The 18,771-nt window shown below is 46.3% G+C and overlaps 2 protein-coding genes across 2 annotated transcripts; one reads left to right on the top strand and one right to left on the bottom strand.

Annotated features, from left to right (window-relative positions):
* Positions 1-527: 527 nt before the first annotated feature.
* LOC311202971 (dnaJ homolog subfamily C member 9-like) lies at positions 528-1,205 on the bottom strand (the record flags this gene model as incomplete). Its single annotated transcript, XM_084277608.1, has 1 exon — positions 528-1,205. The coding sequence occupies one exon, from the start codon at positions 1,203-1,205 to the stop codon at positions 528-530; it is 678 nt and encodes a 225-aa protein (XP_084133734.1).
* A 4,514-nt stretch (positions 1,206-5,719) lies between these two features.
* LOC311202974 (ATPase family AAA domain-containing protein 2-like) lies at positions 5,720-18,771 on the top strand (the record flags this gene model as incomplete). The annotated part of the gene is made up of 12 exons (XM_084277611.1): positions 5,720-5,723; positions 6,020-6,158; positions 7,580-7,712; positions 7,951-8,066; positions 9,464-9,638; positions 9,908-9,996; positions 10,338-10,497; positions 10,974-11,064; positions 11,502-11,816; positions 16,966-17,066; positions 17,434-17,562; positions 18,721-18,771. 12 exons carry the CDS (start codon positions 5,720-5,722, stop codon positions 18,769-18,771), a joined length of 1,503 nt encoding a protein of 500 aa, XP_084133737.1.

The following is an 18,771-nucleotide window of genomic DNA, read 5'->3' as shown; positions in this document are numbered from 1 at the left end:
CAGCATAAACATCCCATTTCTCAAGAGACATTTTTTTTCCCCAACATAAATACAAAAAGAGAACATCAGCAACCAACCAAAACATTACAAGCAAGAATAGATAAAGACTGAAAAACAATGGGGAATCGACAATATTTTGTTATATAGCATACAACAAGCAATTCAAATAATGTTAAATAACTGATAATGAACATCAGGAAGCACTGCAGATGTCACGGGGCTTTTTGCACCATGGGATCACATGAGGTACTGCGGATAGAGAGCACAAGGCATTAGTTGTCTAAGGAAATCAGGATAAGCACTGGCTTCCCAGGCATGGCAGTGAAAACAGAATTTCAGGGAAGAATTTGAGGAATAACAAGGGAAGGAGACACTTCAGGGAACTCTCTTACTGACAAGTGGAGGAGACAGCACACAACACAGTCAGCTCCACAAGAATTTAATTATTTTTTCTTCTTTCCTCCTTTTTTAGCATTGTTGCTGTATTTTGCTTCCAGTTGTGCCAACAAGCCCTCCGTTTCCATTTTTCAATGTTGATTTCTGCTTTGAATCAGCGCTTTCACGTCATCTTCTCCACTGAGGCCCGCTTCGTTCCTCATCTTTTCTGCCTCTCTCGCTTCTTTTTCTGCCCAGCGTTTTCTTGAGACCCTTTTCTGCTTCGACTCTTCTACAAAGCCTCGGTGGGATGGGACTTCTCCGGAATCGATGGCGTTTTCTATGATTTTCCATATTCTGGGTTTGTCTGTATAGTCCAGGCACAGCCCAGACTCCATTACCCTGTCCATGTCCCCCTCAAAATCCACGTACGCGGCTTCAGTACCGGCCAGCTCTTCTTGAGAATTTTTATAGCTCTTTTCAAAGTCTTCAGTGTCTTTCAGAGAGACCTTCTTGAAGAGCAGCTGCCAGTCCTCCTGCCAGTCCCGCTCGCCGCGAAGGGCCTCGCCCTCCTCATCCCCCGTGCCCTGCTCATCGTACACCGCGCGCTGCTCCGCGTCGCTCAGGACGGCGTCCGCCTCACCCAGGATCTGGAACCGCCGTGTCACCTCCTCCTTCGCATCGGGCTCAGCGCGATCAGGGTGGACGCGGAGCGAGGCGTGGTGGGAACCGCGGTGGATCTCCTGGGCTGAGGCCTCCCGGCGGACGCCGAGGACGCGGTAAAGGTCCGAGGAGCCGAAGGCAGCCTCGCTCTGCTCCAGCAGCCCCATCCCACTGCGGCGCCGGCACTGCCCCCACCCGCTAAGAGCGCACCAACAGCCGCTGCTGTTAGAAAGTCTCTTAGTTAAAATGTCCTCATTTCAGAGTGCTGCATGTTCGGTCTGGCTGAACCTTGTGGACAGTACAAAGGGCCTGATGTTTGTTGCCTCTCTGGCTAGGGGGGTGAAAAACCATTAGAGGGAAAATGCACACAGAGGTGCGTATGTGCAACATGCATGTCTGTATTTTTTGTTTATGGGCACCGGTTTGCCTGTAGTGACCCTGCTTTCCCCAGAGGTACACAACAGCCCTGCTCTGGTTGTTGGCATTTTGATCCCATGTGTGTGCACGTGTGCGTGCGTGTGTTCTGTATAGCCCTCTCCCTCTCCTTAGATGCTCAGTCAAGCCACTAACTGGCCCTGAATGACCTGTCCTCTCAGTTACATCATGTGCAGACACAGATGGGCCCCAGGCCTATGGCCTCTCCAGTAGCTGTGCCTTCTGCCCACCAGCCCAGCCCTTGGCTCAGACCTCCCCAGACTCTCCTGTATGTGGCCCAGACTCGTGGCCTTTCCTGGTTCCCTCAAGTGAAGTTACTTGTCATCTGTACTGGCCTGGTGTCTTAGCGATGGCGCTGGCTGCGAGGAACTGCAGCCCCTTCTCCTGTTGCTGCCACTTGGACCAGGACTCAGAACCACCATTACATAAATAAGCCAGGACAGACTAGTGATCAGCCTCCCCCAGTGAGTCCTATTCCAGGCAGAGGCACTTGCTTGGACTGTTAGGTGATACTTGTGGCCCTGTGGGGTCCCTCACCCTGGAGCCAGGCCTTGGGCTGAGCAATGGGCTCGCTTGGAGCAGGGCTGGGCTGCTCCCCTGGCACTGCGCTCCTGGGGTGTCCCAGTAAAGAGACAGGTGGTTGAAGTCGTCCTCGTCAAAAGGCCTGTCTCATGAAGATATGTCACCAAGTTTTCTGCCCTTTTCAGAACGCAGCTTAGCTTGGTGCACTCCCAAAGAAACTTTAGCTTGTGAACTGAACAAGAGCCCCCTCGTTGTCATCACAGCTTTCCTCGTGTAGTCAGGGTGATAGGTCCTCCTTGCAGAAATGCCAAAAGTTCAACAGTCATAAAAAAGTTTAGCTGGAATTCCCTTTGGTTTTGTAGAGAAATGCTGTCCCCTGAAGGAAATCCTGTAATGTGCCTCTGAAGGGTGCAGACCTTGAGGAGCAGGCTGCTCAAGAGTGAGTTCCCGTGTAGCTCCCCCCTGCCCCCCTACCAAAACTTTGCCGTGCAAATCCCATACACAGTTCAAGGAGGGAAGCAGTGAGAGAGGATGCTGTGTGGTAAATACTGGGCTGATCTTTTGTTGAAGCAGCAAGCGATGGAGCTTTTTGGCATTTGGGAGTTTAGCTGGAGCAGAAGGGGCTGGAATAACCTTGCCAATTGGCATAAACTTATATATAGGAAGTTCCACCTAAACATCAGGAGGAACATCTTTCCTGTGAGGGTGGTAGAGCACTGGGACAGGCTGCCCAGAAGTTGCAGAGTCTCCATCTCTGGCGCTACTCAAAGCCCACCTGGATGCTGTCCTGGGCAGCCTGCTGTAGGAGATGTGGCTCTGGCAGGAGGGTTGGACTAGATGCTGTGAAGAGGGCCCTTCCAACTCCCATCATTCTCTTCTTCTGTGGTAAGTCACAATGGTCAGCGTGACATGCAGGTACGTGTCATAATAGAGCCTGATTGGGATTGGACCTGGAGGTCTCATTAGCATTCTGTAACTGCTGAGCAGGTAGGGTGTCCTCCAGTGGGTCCTGTAATCACTCAGTCTTAATACCCTGAGTTGGTTGAGGGCTGGCCTTTTATTCTTCACAGCTACACCGACTAAGGGCCTGGAGCATATCCCCTGTGAGGGGGATCTCTCCTTCTCTGGAGATACTCCAGACCTGTCTGGACACCGACCTGTGCGACCTGTCCTAGGTAGGCTGCTTTAGCAGGGGAGGTTTTACACGATGATCTCTGGAGGTCCCTTTCAACCCCCTACAATTCTGTGATTCTGTGTTTAAAAGGAGTTTTTTGGGAATAGGTTCTGGTGGCTGTTTAAGGAGGACGTATTTGGAAAGATGCTTCATGTGTAGAGAATTTGGGTACAGACAGTGTTCACACTGGCCCCTGGCATCTTCCTTTTGGATTGCCAGTTGTGGAAAGATCCTCATCTGAGAGGGTCTTCTGTGTATGTGCTGGGTGGGTTTCTGTGTTGCCTTGTGAATCAAAAGGACCACTTCACCTTGTGACTTTTGGTAGATTTAAGTTGTCCTCCAAATCAGTGTTCTTAGCATTGGAAGTGCCTTCATTTCAACTTTTCTTCCATACTTAAGAGTATTTTTATAATGCTCAGTTGAGTTGAGATACTGAGGAAAGTTGGATGCAGCCAGAGTGGTCTTAGTGTTTCTGCCTGTCTTTCATTCTGCCAGTGACTCTTGGCTTGTGCATGCTATGTTCAGATGTTGATTTTGTGTACTGTTTTCAATGTTTTGGTTTGTATTTGCCTGTCCTTGCTCTTACATCAACTTTTTGTCTTAGTACTGCAGAAGCAGTTCAGCAGAAAGTGGACGACATGGGGAAGAGGCGCAGAGGACAAATGGGAGAAGACCCTGGGGTATTCCACAGCGTGGGCGCTGCTAATCTGTTCTGTTCTCTTTGTATAACTGGTGTAGTCCAGATAGGGAAATGAATTAGTTGTGATTTTAATTTAGCGGTTCCAAAACCCACTCTACTCTAAAAGAACGTGAGGTTTTGCTCCCTAATTGGAATGTAACATCTTCCTCTTACGGCTGGGCTACAGAGAGAGTCGTAAGGGTGGGTGGTGGAAGACTCTTCTTCAAGAGATAGGAAATAGCAGTGTTATGCTGAAATCCATGTCTTCTACTATGCTTTCTGAACTGCCTTGTGAGTTTGAATGCATGCTCTTTGCATACAGCTGTTTCAGGGCTTGGGTTTTCACTTCACATCTTAGTTTTGCTCTATGAATTTAGGTTCTGCTGTCCTTTTGAATGAGGGGCACTTTGTTTTAGAAACATCCTCATAGGCTGCTTTCACAGGTTTTAGTTTAGATCTGAGTTACCTTTTTGTTTTTAATCAAAGCAGAATTGCAGGTAGTTTCATAGAATGATACAAGATCCTGAGGTGGGAGAGACCCCTAAGGATCAGCGAGGACATCGTCCCTCAAGTGCCCAGATGCATGTTTTATCTGCTAGACATTGTTTTTCCTAGGTTTTGCCTGGGTTCTTGGATTATTGATCTGTGATTAATTGATAGACTGGGCTTTGTATTCAAGTGTCACATGTACAAAGCCCCATTTTAGAGGAGGAATTCTTGTCACTGCTCCTGGGTGCCAGTGATGTACCTGTTCTCTCCTCCTGTACCTTACTTCACTCGTTTGTCTATATGGAGCGTGGTGATGATGTTACTACAGGGGCACCCGATAAAATACACACGTCAGGTTTTCTACATGCCTGTGACTGATCTTTCTGGTTTGGGGGTTGGTTTTTTTCTTATTTAGGAGAACCTCAATGGGACCTCCAAGGGAAAGAAAGAAGTGCCAAGAGCTGGCAAAGAAATAACTGATGAGCAAGGTGGGATTGTGGCTTAGTTCTGGTTTAAGTTTTCTTTCCTATGCTCGAGCCAAAAGCCTTGTCCTAAACACTTGACACAAGCTGAACTGTGGGGCATTTTTAGTCTCTTTAAAACAATGATCCGTCTTGCTATTGGCATTACAAGCTGTAGTCAGGGCTGTACTTCAGGGCTGTACTCCAGTGAGCTCAGAACAGGTATTCAGAGAGGAAAATAATCATCAGGCTTCTCCAAAATGCTTCCAAGATAAAAGGCAGCAGATGGCTGTGCACAGGTGGGAGTACAAAGAGAGGTTATTCCTCAGAAGGAGGAAGAGCAATCTCACTACAACAGGAGCGTGCCAGTTTTCCTGCTTGTGAGCAGCAGGGAGAGACTTCTCAGGAAGTAAGGCAGGTTGGAAAGCTCCTGCAGAGTGTGAAGATCAGCAGGGGAGAAGAGAGTGGTGTTCCTTTCTGTGTTTAGCTGGTGATTGGAGGAAGCTGCTGTCCAGGCCTGTAATTAGGAGCTGTCACCCCAGAGCTCAGTGGGCAATTAAATGAGCAATGAGGTTATTTGGTAAAAATGTAAAAGGCCATATTGACTTTATGCTTGGAGCGAGGGGGGAAATGTGAAGGTTTAGTGGGAATGATGGTTGTGATGAGGGCAGTCGGCCCAGCGATCCTTGTAGGAGATTTCTGGATGGGACAGAACGAGGCAAGAGGGTGCTTAAGGACAGGAAAGGATGTGGTGGTAGTTGAGCCAACCAGTGTTAGGTTTTGTGATGGACCAACCCTGCACCCCCACAGCGGAGCTCAGAGACACAGTGGCAGGAGGGGGAGCCCAAAGAAGACCCCAGCGGGCTGCTCCCAGGGCCGTCAGCCCATCCAAGCCCTACCTGCACAGGCCCAGACGAGCGCATGGGTACGCAATGGCAGGCACCCAAATCAAATAGAGGAGGAACAGCCACCTGGGCCCCTCCCAGGGCTCTCCCAGCAGAGCAAGGGGAAGGACACGGGGAGCAGAACAGCAGAGCAGCTGAAGCCTTTGTGCCTCAAGCCTCAGCTAAAGAAGATGACAGAACTGTTGTTACTAAGACCGATGAGAAGCCACCCAGTCATCTCAGCAAGGACAGAACCTCTGTGTAGTGCATTCTGAATTTAATTTACAAGAGTACTGAAGAAGTTCAGTCTTATCTCAATGTACAGTTGTTCTGCCAGAAGAAAGTGTTGAGAAGGATGAAGAAGATACTCAGAAGCTTTATCACCTTCGAGAGAGGAGGAAACCTGATGAGGACTATCAACCACCACTGAAAAGTAGGCTCTCTGCAGGGTTTCTCTTCAGAGCTGATTTCTTTCAGTGAGATGGTTTTGGAATGAAAATGCATACGGGCACTCAACTTCTCTTTGCTTTCAACAGAACCAAGGCAAAGTAAGAGCAAAGTTTCAGACTGCTCTTCAGATGCCAGACAGAGGTCCCCATTTGGAAGTCCTCAAAGACTAGAAGACTCCTGCAGCCAAAGAACTGACAGGTTCGTGAATGTTTGGTGATGGTCCTTATTTCTCAGTAGTGCTGTCAGTGACACTGCTGACTAATGCTTCCAGAGGTTTTGGATTGGTGGGAATTACAGATGAACGTTAGGATTACTGCTGTGGTAGTCCAAGGGTAGAAGGAAAGCAAGTATTGAGGGGGGAGGCCATACTTTTTCTTAGCCATTAATTATTTGAAATGCAGCATTTGTTGTCCTCGATGAGGTGATTATGGAGGGTGGGGCTGAGATGATGTAACTGAAATTCTCTCCTTCTTGACTTGAAGCCAGAATGTCCCTCTGAAAAAACATTTTGCTCTCAGACTTTTTAAGCTTGGAGGATACCAGTTACTTTCTTAAAACTAATTTAGGTAGAGGGAGACCCTGTGTGGATTTACTTAATCACTCAAGTACTGATTTTGGCTTCTCTTTGGAATCAGTTCATGTTTGAGTAGGAAACTGTCCTTCACCAAGAAAAAGGCTAAATGAAATTAGAAATTCTAAATGACCACAGTCATGACAGAGGGGTTTGGATCCTGCAAGCAGCGAGAGCATGGAGCACGCTGTCTCTTGCTAGATATGAGGAGCACTTTGTTCAGCATCCTCAAGAGCAGACAGAGAAGGAGGGGTTCATGAAACTGTCTTTTTAAACCGGTTTAGAAGGTTTGACTTTCCACAGAGTGGATATATGACATGAGGTGAAACTCCATTTCTATGTGTGTGAGAGAGAGAGGACACCATGAATCATTTGTTTATGCCATTTCTTTGCAAAACAGTTAAACATTTTACCTTCCTAAGAAACACGAAATTTCCCTGTCACAAGGGAAATCGTGTAACGGCTTTGAAATGAGATTCATCAGGAGAACAATCGTCTGAAACTAATAGATCTCAAAGGAAATTCTGAGATGGAATTCATTTAAATGTTGATATTACTTAGTGTGTACTTGGAAGTGTGCTTTGGGGGGTTCTTCTATCACCCAAGTCATGGTCAGTTCACAGTCTGCATCTGTGGAACTCCTTGTTCACAGCTTGCATTCATCTGTGTGTTGTGTGGTCTGCCATGGGTATTCGTAAGCGCTAAGAGTTGTCAGTTAGCCTGGCTTCATGTCTGGAGTGACCATTTTCCTTTGCTTACTCTTGGACATTAAATGTAAACCAATTTGAACAAATATTTACCTCTTTTTGAGGTTCATCTCACTTAGGTGGTCTTCTGGGTTCACCTGCTGTCATTATAAATGTAAAAATCTTCTAGCTTCATGCTAACAAATGCCTTCCTCTTCCTCTCCTTCGTTCAAATCAGGTGCCTTCCACTAAACCTCAAGAAAGATCGAAGGAAAAGGGGAGCAAGTCAGGCTGATGTTGATCCAATGCAAACAGGCCATTCAGTAAGTAATGCTAGATCAGCGTGCCAGCGAGGTGTTTGCAGTGTTTCTGAAAGCTTCCAGTCACGTGCTGCCTATGGGTAACCCCCCTAATGGAAAGGGGGTTTACAGTTCTGCTCTCAAGCAATTTGAAAACTGCCCAGAGCTCTTCTTTGTGCTGACACAGACTTTCTGATGGAACCTTGTCAAGGTGGTAGCTTTCTGTGATGTATGAGATGTGCTCTGTTGACTTTCTCTTTAGGTACGATTTGATGGTGTGGGTGGTCTTTCTGACCACATTTCAGCTTTGAAAGAGATGGTCATTTTACCGCTGCTTTACCCTGAAGTCTTTGAGAGATTCCAAATTCAGCCTCCAAGGTAACAGATACTGTGTACATTCTAATTAACCCATTTTCCTGAGAGTATTCAACTGAGCTATCAATATGTTTCCATGCTTCAAACTCTTCAGCCTTGTTGGTGGGTTTTCTTAGCAGTAGTAAAAAAGAATTTATTTAAAATGGGTAGAATCTAGAATCCAGGTGCAGCAAGGGCGTCCTTTGTCACTGCCTTGCCTTTAAAAGGCGGGCTTGGGGTGTTCTTGTTTTGAGTTCGAGGTACAAGCCAACTTGATTAGTTTACAAGCAGGAAGGAATACTATACCAGTAGTCAACTGTAATTCATTGCTTGCAAGTCCAGTGTTCTCTCTCAAGAGTCTTTTGTTGCAAGTGATCAAGCATGACTTTGAGAATTGCAGCCACAGCGTTGCAGTGGTGGTTGTGGTTGGGGTAAAATAAGAGTCTGTCCACTTATTATGCTGCTAAATTAGTTCTGTGTCAGGAAATAAGTAGAGATGTAATTGTTAGCTTTGTATGTGTTTGGTCAGCAAAATTCAGTTGTGCTACAGTGAAGTAGGACTTCAAATTCTTTGCTTTCAGTCGGTTTGAAAGTATTACAAATAACGGAAGGAAAGTCTTCCAGGGTTTGGCTTCTTTATGCACTGAAATTCTTTTTGAAACAGCAACGTTTCAGCTGTTCTCACTGATGACTGTATTTATCTGGAAATGCAGTTTTCTCTCCCAGCCTTAGACCTGCACCTTTTTTAGCATCAGCAATGCATGGTCTGGGAGAGCAAATCCAGTAACTTAGAGCTTTTGAGGGGACAGTGCAATGCTTCACTGTCAAATCTTGCCTTCTGCAAAGACAAGCATTTCAATGCAGCGTGTCACTGAAGAATGAACTGGTAATTCCCAAGTTATGCCAGTCTCTCTAGCATATCACTGAAGAATGAACTGGTGATTCCCAAGTTATGCTGGTCTCTCTATCGTATCACTGAAGAATGAACTGGTGATTCCCAAGTTATGCCAGTCTCTCTAGCATATCACTGAAGAATGAACTGGTGATTTCCAAGTTAGGCCAGTCTGGGATTTTGTGCTAAGGTTTATTCTTGCTTGGCTGTGCTGTGCTGTAACCTGCCCTGCTAGCTTGTCGGCAGTTTTGGAAGTGTCCTTCTGGGATGCTATGATGTGCTCTCAAGGTTTGTACATCTCCGTTCTCTCTATCAATTGCACTTCCTGCCTTGTTAAATTGCGTTGGAACCCGGAACTTCCATCTCTTTTTGCCTTCTCCCTCTTCAGCTGTTGCCGCTAGTTCTGGTTAGGAGAGAAGAGGCGTGTAGTTTAGGGATGGGGGTTGTAATAGGTATTTTTCCATTAGGGGGGTTATCATATGTGAATTTAATGGGGGTTTTGTGGGGTTGTGTTTTGTTTTCATTGCAGAGGCTGTCTGTTCTACGGTCCACCAGGAACTGGGAAGACACTGGTTGCTCGTGCGCTGGCTAACGAATATAGCCGAGGTGGCAGGAGAATTGCCTTTTTTATGAGAAAAGGTGCCGACTGCCTGAGTAAATGGGCAGGGGAAACTGAACGACAGCTCCGTGAATTGTTTGATCAGGTAAGGCTGAAATGTGCCCTGTGTTCTGTCCGAGTGGTAACTGTAAACTTCTGTGGTCAGTATTTTTAGGAAGAACTCCCTGCTCTTTCGTGTTTTGTCAGTGTTTCCTTTTGCACTGGGTTATTTAGGGGCATGAGGTCTTGACCTGCATTGGGAAAGAGAAATAGAGCAAATGGGAAAACCCTGCGAAAAAAACCCCTGTTTAAGGATTTTTTCTCCTTAAAATAGTGCTTGCATTATGATGTCAGGATCCTGTGTTTCCATTCTAGGCCTACCAGATGCGACCTTCAATCATTTTCTTTGATGAGATAGACGGCCTTGCTCCTGTGCGGTCCGACAAACAAGACCAGATTCATAGGTAGTGCCTTTTTTGCAGCTACATAGAAGCTGCTCGACCTCTGTGAAAAGAAGACCAGAACCTGTTTAACGCTGTGTCACGGGAATTGATCCTGCAAACCAGTAATTGCTGCTAAATTACAGAGTATTTTTCAACAAGAATTGAAATCAATTCACTAAGCTTGATAGGAGCACACGGCCTGTATTAGCTTATCAGTTTCTTTATGTCTTCCAATGGGTCTTTAGCTAACCAGTGTCTCACTGATAAAAGCTTGTTCTTTTTGAGTCATCATTGGAGAAGACTGTGTAGAATATCAGAAAATGTTGTAAACCAGTGACTGGAAATTCTGTTTTTTCCCTTAGCTCTGTCGTAACAACTCTTCTGGCCCTTATGGATGGCTTTGACAGCAGAGGAGAGGTGGTGGTAATCGGAGCCACCAACAGGCTGGATTCTGTCGATCCTGCTTTACGAAGACCTGGACGCTTTGATCGCGAGTTCTTCTTCAGCTTGCCAGATACAAAGGTCAGAATTGAAATTCAGCCTTCATGTTGGTGTGACAAAGTCCTTGAGAACAGAACCAGGGTCACAGTGCGGTATTGCAGAGCAGTTCAGGTGAAAATCAGTGTTGACAACTTGGACAAAAGCCACGCTGCATTGGCAGTAAGGTCGGGTACTGGGTCTCTGTGATTGTATGTGACTCTGGCAGTAAATGTCTCAATTAACTATAAATTACTGCTTTCACATCTTGAAAAGGAAAGAAATGTTGTGCACACAAGCATTCCTTTTTTGCTAGGAAAAACTTTTACCAAGGCTGGTGCCAGAGTGAATGAACTTGTTTTCATTCCCAAAGACGTTCCTGTTTGTTTATGTACTGTATCCACCTAGACACTGCTCTCTATTTGTATTCATGTGAGGATCTGGGGCTTTTTGTGTTGGTTGGTTTGGTTGGCTTTTTTTAAGAGAAAACGTAGGACAAACCACAACCATTTTCTTTCCAGGCTAGAAAGGAGATTTTTGAGATTCACACACAACATTGGAGGCCTCAGCCACCAGGCACGTTCCTGCAAGAGCTCGCTGACAGATGTGTTGGTAAGTTTGAAAACAAAGTGAGCTTCTGCATGTGGCTGAGTCCGAAGGAATCTGAGCTTCTACCAGGCAGTACCCAGGCTCTTGCACCTTGCTGCACAGCGTGGCAGTGAGGCACCTGGCACGGCGTGGGAGAAGGGAAGAGATTCTTTTCTTTTCGTGAATATTCTTTTTGTGTCTCTGAGAACGTTGAATGGGTTTGGGGCATCTTCCTCAGGAGCAAAGTTCTGATGAGGAGACTGCTTCCTAAGTGTGGGAGACCAGGCTGCGAGCGATGTAACAAAACTTGTCTGCAGCGCGGTGCCTCTTGAAGTGCTCTGTTAACCTGTGAATTGTTGGCTGCGGGCAAAGTCTCTCAGTATTGCACTTCAGAAACCTGGGCTTTGAGTGGTGTGCTGCCTGAGACTGATGTCCCATTTGGCTTTTGTCTTGTTTCTTAGGGTATTGCGGTGCTGACATTCGAGCCTTATGTGCTGAAGCTGCCCTCTGTGCTTTGCGCCGCCACTATCCTCAGATCTATGAAAGTAACGAGAAGCTGCCAATCGATGTTGCTTCTCTTGAAATAACAGCAGAGGATTTTCTTGTGGCTATGCAGAAGATTACTCCAGCTTCACAGAGGGCTTTGGCTTCCCCTGGGCGAGCGCTATGTCCTGTTGCCAAACCGCTGCTTGAAAACTCCCTCGCAAGGATTTTACAGGCCTTGCAGGGAGTATTTCCCCACACAGAGTCTGCGCTACGGAAGGACCACCAACAAGGTACAACAGTAGCATTCACTTCTTTAACATTCTGCCAAAGCTAAAGCTGCTCATTTGTGCCATCACCATCCACCAGCCTCTCCAGCGGAATGGCAGCAGCACTGTGTAACAGGCAGGGGCACACCTTCATTGCAGGAATACCACGCACAGTTTGTGTTCTGGATTCTAAACTGGAGTGTGGGATGGGAGCTGTGGATGACTTGCAATATGCAGTCGACAACAGCCTTCTCTACTTCAGCATCCTGTTTGTGGCAGTAGCTAACATCCTATTTCTCAGTTGTAAATATGGATCTAAGATTGAATGTACAAGGTAGCTCTTCAAAACATTTAACTAGGGGCAGAAGGGAAGGCTTCTAATGCCTGTCTGAGGAATGTCAGGCCCACAAGTCACGTATAAGTGGTTTAAGCTAAATACTGCTTTAGCTACCATGATTTCTAACCCTAGGGTTTTAGCCTGACTGGCTGTGGATTGCAGTGCACACTTGTACATGAGATCAGAGTGGTTTAGCACTATATACGCTGGGGCTCGGCTTGCCCAGCAGATGTGAGGTCCTGCCTATGACAGCCTCAGGCCTGAGCCGGTTTAGTCTGTCCGTTGGTGAGAGTCTGTAAAGTGATAAACTTGCTCCACCCCAGACAAATGGAGGTTTGTTAACAGCTATTATGCTAATCTCTGGAAAATATCCTACCAGGATCACCATCAACCTTTGAAGAAATGCCACCACGTAAAAAGCCCAGAAGAGAAGAGAGGCAGTTCCTCCATCTTAGAGGGTAACTGTTTATGCTGATCTTCAGACATTTTAATGTGCAGCTTGTATAAGCTAACAGCTGAAAAGTTTTCCTGTTGCCACTACTGTTGGGTCAGTTCTTTTTCTCAATCTCTGTCGCTGTGCTGTCCAGAGAAACCTGACCTGCTGAGCTTGGTTATGTCTCTGGGATCTTGGACTTCAGCCAGCAAAGGCACAACAGTGTAGCACACAACAAGGGCTCTTGACAAATGTATTTCGTGCTAGTGCAGAGTGATTACTAGGAAAGCCAAACACAATTCAAACAATGAGAAGGACTGAGTAAATCTTACACATACTTTGGGTACAGCTGTAATTTAACCAATCAGTTGTGCACTTCAGATACGGGGAACGTGTTTCAGTGCCCACCTCAATTGTTTTTTTACTAATACTGTTCTCCCTTCCTCCCTCCCTCCCTCCTTCCCTCCTTCCCTCCTTCCCTCCCTCCCTCCCTCCCTCCCTCCCTCCCTCCCTCCTTCCCTCCTTCCCTCCTTCCCTCCTTCCTTCCTTCCTTCCTTCCTTCCTTCCTTCCTTCCTTCCTTCCTTCCTTCCTTCCTTCCTTCCTTCCTTCCTTCCTTCCTTCCTTCCTTCCTTCCTTCCTTCCTTCCTTCCTTCCTTCCTTCCTTCCTTCCTTCCTTCCTTCCTTCCTTCCTTCCTTCCTTCCTTCCTTCCTTCCTTCCTTCCTTCCTTCCTTCCTTCCTTCCTTCCTTCCCTCCTTCCTTCCCTCCTTCCTTCCCTCCTTCCCTCCCTCCTTCCCTCCCTCCTTCCCTCCTTCCCTCCCTCCTTCCTTCCCTCCTTCCCTCCTTCCCTCCCTCCTTCCTTCCCTCCTTCCCTCCTTCCCTCCCTCCCTCCTTCCCTCCTTCCCTCCTTCCCTCCTTCCCTCCTTCCCTCCTTCCCTCCTTCCCTCCTTCCCTCCTTCCTTCCTTCCTTCCTTCCTTCCTTCCTTCCTTCCTTCCTTCCTTCCTTCCTTCCTTCCTTCCTTCCTTCCTTCCTTCCTTCCTTCCTTCCTTCCTTCCTTCCTTCCTTCCTTCCTTCCTTCCTTCCTTCCTTCCTTCCTTCCTTCCTTCCTTCCTTCCTTCCTTCCTTCCTTCCTTCCTTCCTATTTACCTCCAGTAAGAATAGGCAAATTTCAGCTACACTTGAGAGATACAGAGGTCTCCTAGCTACTTACACTTCAGATGTGCTGAAAATTGGGGTGGACGGGTGGTGAAGAGATCTAGAGACGTGTGTCCTGAGTGACAGTTGTTCTGCCCCATATCAGGTTACTGACCAGCTGGTGTCTGTGTATTTGAGCTGGACAGTCCCCCTGTGTGATTCAAGAGCTGTTGCTTCACCCAGACAAGCAAATAGCAGGATTGGTGGGATTTTGTAGGGGAGCTAGGGGATGAGTTGGTAAGAAAAAGGGTTTTGAAAGTCTTTCTGATCACAGAGCAGCTTCTTATTTGCTGGAACAGAGAGAGTCTTTACCAACAAAGGAGGTTAGGGAAAAGCCTTTGACAGCTGTGTGTCTATTCATCACTTCACTCTGAAAGTTCTTTCCTCCTCCTTGTTCTAGAACTGCTCGTTACCAGCCAACGTGTGTGAGGCCACGGTTCTTACTAGTTGGAGAGCCAGGGTGTGGGCAAACTTCTCATTTGGCACCTGCAGTAATACATGCCCTGGAAAAGTTTCCTGTCTATACTCTGGACGTGCCTGATTTGTTTGCTGGCAACACATCATGGGAACAAACGTGTGCACAGGTATCTCCTCTTTTTATGCTCATGGGATTCACAAACTGTCTCTAAACTAGTAAAGGAAGTGACATTCATTGTTATTGGAGGTGGCCTGGTTTGGGTGTGCTGTTTGGTTTACTTCTGCCTGGAAATCCGCTTCATCAGCATCAGCCCTCATCTTTTCACGTTGGTATTTGCCTGTTCAGACTGCTCCAGACTCAACTGACTCAGATGTGTTCCTGCTCCAAACTGAAAATGGTCTGGTCTCCATCATGTAACCATTTACCCAAACTAAGCTGTCTTGAAGAAGACAGGGTTAGTCTTGTCTTTTCAGGCACACCTCCACATACAGCATGTACATTGTGAGGTTCCTTACACCAGCTCTGTTCCTGTCTGTGTAACAATGTCTATCTTTGAGTCAAGGTGAAAATTCTACCTTTGGGTTGGAGAGTTGTTCTGGGGGTGGTTTGGTTTTGTGTTTTGGCTTTCATGTACTCCTATTTGGTAAGAGCGTTTGACTGATCCCTGGTTACTTAGGAGCCTGTTCCAAATGGCTCAGTCTTCTTATCCAGGCTTTCATTTTACCAGGTGATGCAGGAAGCTCAAAGAAAGACACCAAGTATCATTTATATTCCACTTATCAACTCGTGGTGGAATGCTGCTGGAGAGCCACTGAAAGCAACCTTTATACGACTACTGCAGGACATCCCATCATTTGCCCCAGTTCTGCTGCTTGCAACATCGGATGTGAGTTACACAGATCTCCCAAAAGAGGTATTGCCATCAATACTTTCCTTCTCTTTTTATTCAATTTCCTGTTCATCTGGAGCTCCTTGAAGCATTGGGGTACAAAACAAATGCATCCTGTTATTACTCAGGCACCCTGGCCAGGTCTCCTCAAATCTGCTTAGACAAAGCAATGCCAAAAGCATTTGTCTCAAGTGTTTTCTGAGTAAAGGGATTGACTTTGACCCAACTTTTCCCCCCTTCTCACACACTCCTGCTTATTCGGCAGATCTGTCTGTTATCTTCAGACAAGAACTCATATGAGTTTAAGGTGGTTGGGTCTGAACATTAGTGAAGAATATGTAGTGCTGGCTAATGGCACTGGGAAACCTATTTAAACTGAAAACATTTTTACTGAAAAGGGATGTTTTTACTGAGAAAGTACGGTGGTCACGCTGTAACAATGGACTGCAACTTTGTATTTTTCATAGAAGTGAAAGCTTTACAGAGTCGATAGCTGAATTCCAACTCCTGTTTAGTCACTTGTAAATCGATCTGTAGGCGTATTCCTTCACAAAATTCAGCAAGAGTCCATGCTGAGCATCCTAGACATATTTTGTCTCAAATATGGGGTCAGCTTACCTAGAGGTGACTGTCATCAGATGCTTGCAAAGGGCAGGAAGACAACTCCTCACAGTGTGTCTTACTCAGGTGACAATTTAGAATTTAGACAGGTACTCATCTTCTGGGAATAGAGTCTGAGCATGTGTCGTCTTGTATCTGAAATACCTTTTCTCTTTGGGCTATAGATAAAACAGCTGTTTATTTATCGAGACGAAGTTTTCAATGTCCAGTGTCCTGATGAGGGAGAAAGAAGAAGGTTTTTTGAAGACCTACTTCTAAATCAAGCTCCTGCACGTCCTGAGTCCGTAAGCAATGCAGGTGAGGATACTCTACATACAAAATGTGGGTACCTGTAAGTTAGTAGTTGTAGAGTTTTTGCTTTGTGGTATTTTTCTATCAGTAACTTTTCACAGGCTTGTCTTGGGGTAACATGGATTGAATGAGAGTTTCTGATGTGGTGGAACAACATAAAAATGGTCATGAAACTAAAAAAAAAGTTCTGGTGGGCAACATCTGCTTCTGAGAAGGAGAGTGTGGTGCTTCCTGAACATTCAGGCTTGAGAAAGAGTGAAATGCTGGGGTGCCAACGAGCACAAGGTTCTGAAGACTCAAATTCAAATGCTAAGTGAAAGGTCAAGCAGCTCATTTAAGCTGCTTTTGGATTACACTATTGATGAGCCATCTTTGGTTCCATTCTTCCTGTAACACCTCTCTGCAGTCGGCACACAGTGTTTCTTGCGTAAAGATGCTGCCCCTGTAGTTACTGAAAGCCCAAGTCGTGTCTTTCTGCAGATGCTGGTGTTTTGCTCCTGCAGGTTGTTTTTCAAGTGGTACCTAATGGGAAAACAGCCTTTGACTTCCTTTTATTGTATGAGTATCTTCCCAGTAATGAGCAGTGTGAGTTAAAAAGCTGGACTTCAAGCAGTGTGGCCCCAGAGTCACCTGTTGAACAGAAGGCTTACATGCTCCTGTTTGCAGTGCAAGGTGTGTTTCCTAAGCTACATGACTTGGGAGTGAGTGTTAGCCTGCCAGACTGTCACGACAACGCCGGTGTATTTCCCCCCTGGCTGTAGCCTGCCTTTTTCTCTAGTGCTTTTCTTGTATGCCCGAGTGCCTTCTGTTGATGGAGCAGTGACTTTGGCCAGAGAGAAAGTAAAAGTCAAGTGCTTCTCAGTGAAGAAATAACTGGCAACAGTTCTGTCTCTGGCCCTGCAGAGAGACTGTATTCCAGGATAATTCACTGACCCTGTAGCCCACCCAGAGAAGCAGAAATCCCGACTGAAGCAATTTGTGCCGTTCCAGGTGCCTTGGTACACCCTGTGACTGGTGCGAGCTGTTCTCGTGTCGGTAATGCAGCGGGAGTTCACAGAGGGCCAGGGATTGTGGCTGGCAGTGAGCTCAGAGTAAGTCGAATTTCAATGTTGTTAATATGGAAGTGGGACATATTCTTGCTACATGGACGGCTGTAAATTAAGCCCGTTGTTGAAAGGTGCCAGTGGAAACAATTTATGGGAAGGATGTAGAGTTTGTGGAAACATTCCACCTGTAACGGACTACGACTGTTGTGTTGCCACACGTGGTGTAGGCTGCTGTTGGATCTTTGGGGGAATTAAGATGTAGGAGGCTGGCTTCTCTTCCTAATTCTTCATTCAAAGGGCTTGTTTAAAATAGCCCACCGACCAGCTGCTTGTAAGGTTGGTTCTTTGTGTTGCAGCAGTTTGTATGATGGATTTAGGGGCTATTCTAAACTTGTTTCCATTTTCTCTTCAGCAACTGTTGACTTTAGCCACTGTGGCAACTAAGAACTTCACCGTCTCTCACTTGGAAAGACTGTATAATGGTCTTGCTCAGTGCATTTACCGACATCAGGAGGATTACGACAGAACCCAACTAGTGCAGGTGATTCTTTCCTGTGTCTTACAGCACTTTGTCTCACTGTTAAGCGAGCGTGAGTCCCGCCTGCGTGTGTGTGCGCTCTGGACATGGCACTTAGCAGGGTGTTACTCTTCACTGCTTAGTTGCCTGTGTTAGAAGACTTTTCCATTTCACTCTGAGGCCATTTCTCCGTATTGCAAACCCCTTGTTGTACTTGGCAGAGTCGTTGGCAGTTTCTGCAGGGAATGGCTTGATCTGGAAGACAGTGGGTCCACCCCCACAGCCATCTCCAAGCAGTTAACCTCAGTCTGTCAGGAGTCCTTCCCCACAACCTTTGTCGTGAGCATCTTTATTTTGACACAGGGGGAGATTTCTGCCTCTGACGGTTTAATAGTCCCTGAATCCATTTGGTTTTGAGCTGCTTGTGCCTGAGTAGAGAGCAAATTCCTTCTACTTCTCAGCCTGCCTTGCAAAAGAGGAAGATCTGGTCTTTGGCCCTTGTCTTCCACATCTGACAAAGAGTTAGACCGGACGTTCTGTTCTGACTGTGCAGCCCTGAGGATGCTTTGGATTCAGGGATGCCATTCCTGACAAATAGGCCCATCTCTCATCCAGCGTAGTGATGTGGCTTAGCATGGGAAGGGACGTGTTTCTGTTGCCTGGGGCTTGTGAGGTTTTGCGACTTCACTTGTAATGCTTAAATTAAGAGAGACTTGATTTCTTTGTTTCCTACTTCAGCTTTAACCAAAAAAAACCCCAAGTCTCCTATTCAGAGTGATGCTGCAAGTCAGTCAGGAGCAAACTCTGTGTATGAAGAGAGAAGTCTTTAACAAGTAATGATTCAGGGTGCAGAAGGGAGCATTTCCAGCATTTAGTTGGGGCTTTTCTGGAACTGTCTCCTCTTTCTACCTGTTGGAACCACTGTTGATACAGAGCCATGGTCCGGTGATACAGATCCACACTGTCTCTCTTGTCCGTGCTGACAGGATCCAAAGATACACGTTTTTAACATCTGTGGAAGTAAAGAAAGATGTGGTGGTGGTGGTAGCAGCACATGTATTTGCTAAATATTGCTAACAGTTGTGTGTGTGGACAGATTCTTTATTCCTGTGATGAATAAATAAGCAGGGTCCTGAAGCTCTTGTTCATGCTGACTGCTGCTTTGTCTTTTCTTCTTCCTAGGAAATGAAGAAAGAAATTGAAGCCTTCAGTCATGCCTTCCATCATGACTGA

This window comes from Gallinula chloropus (assembly GCF_964237585.1).
Source record: "Gallinula chloropus genome assembly, chromosome: 33".
NCBI classification, from domain to species: domain Eukaryota; kingdom Metazoa; phylum Chordata; class Aves; order Gruiformes; family Rallidae; genus Gallinula; species Gallinula chloropus.
Note: the sequence above shows the minus strand (reverse complement) of the source record. Positions and strands in the feature narration are given on the sequence as shown.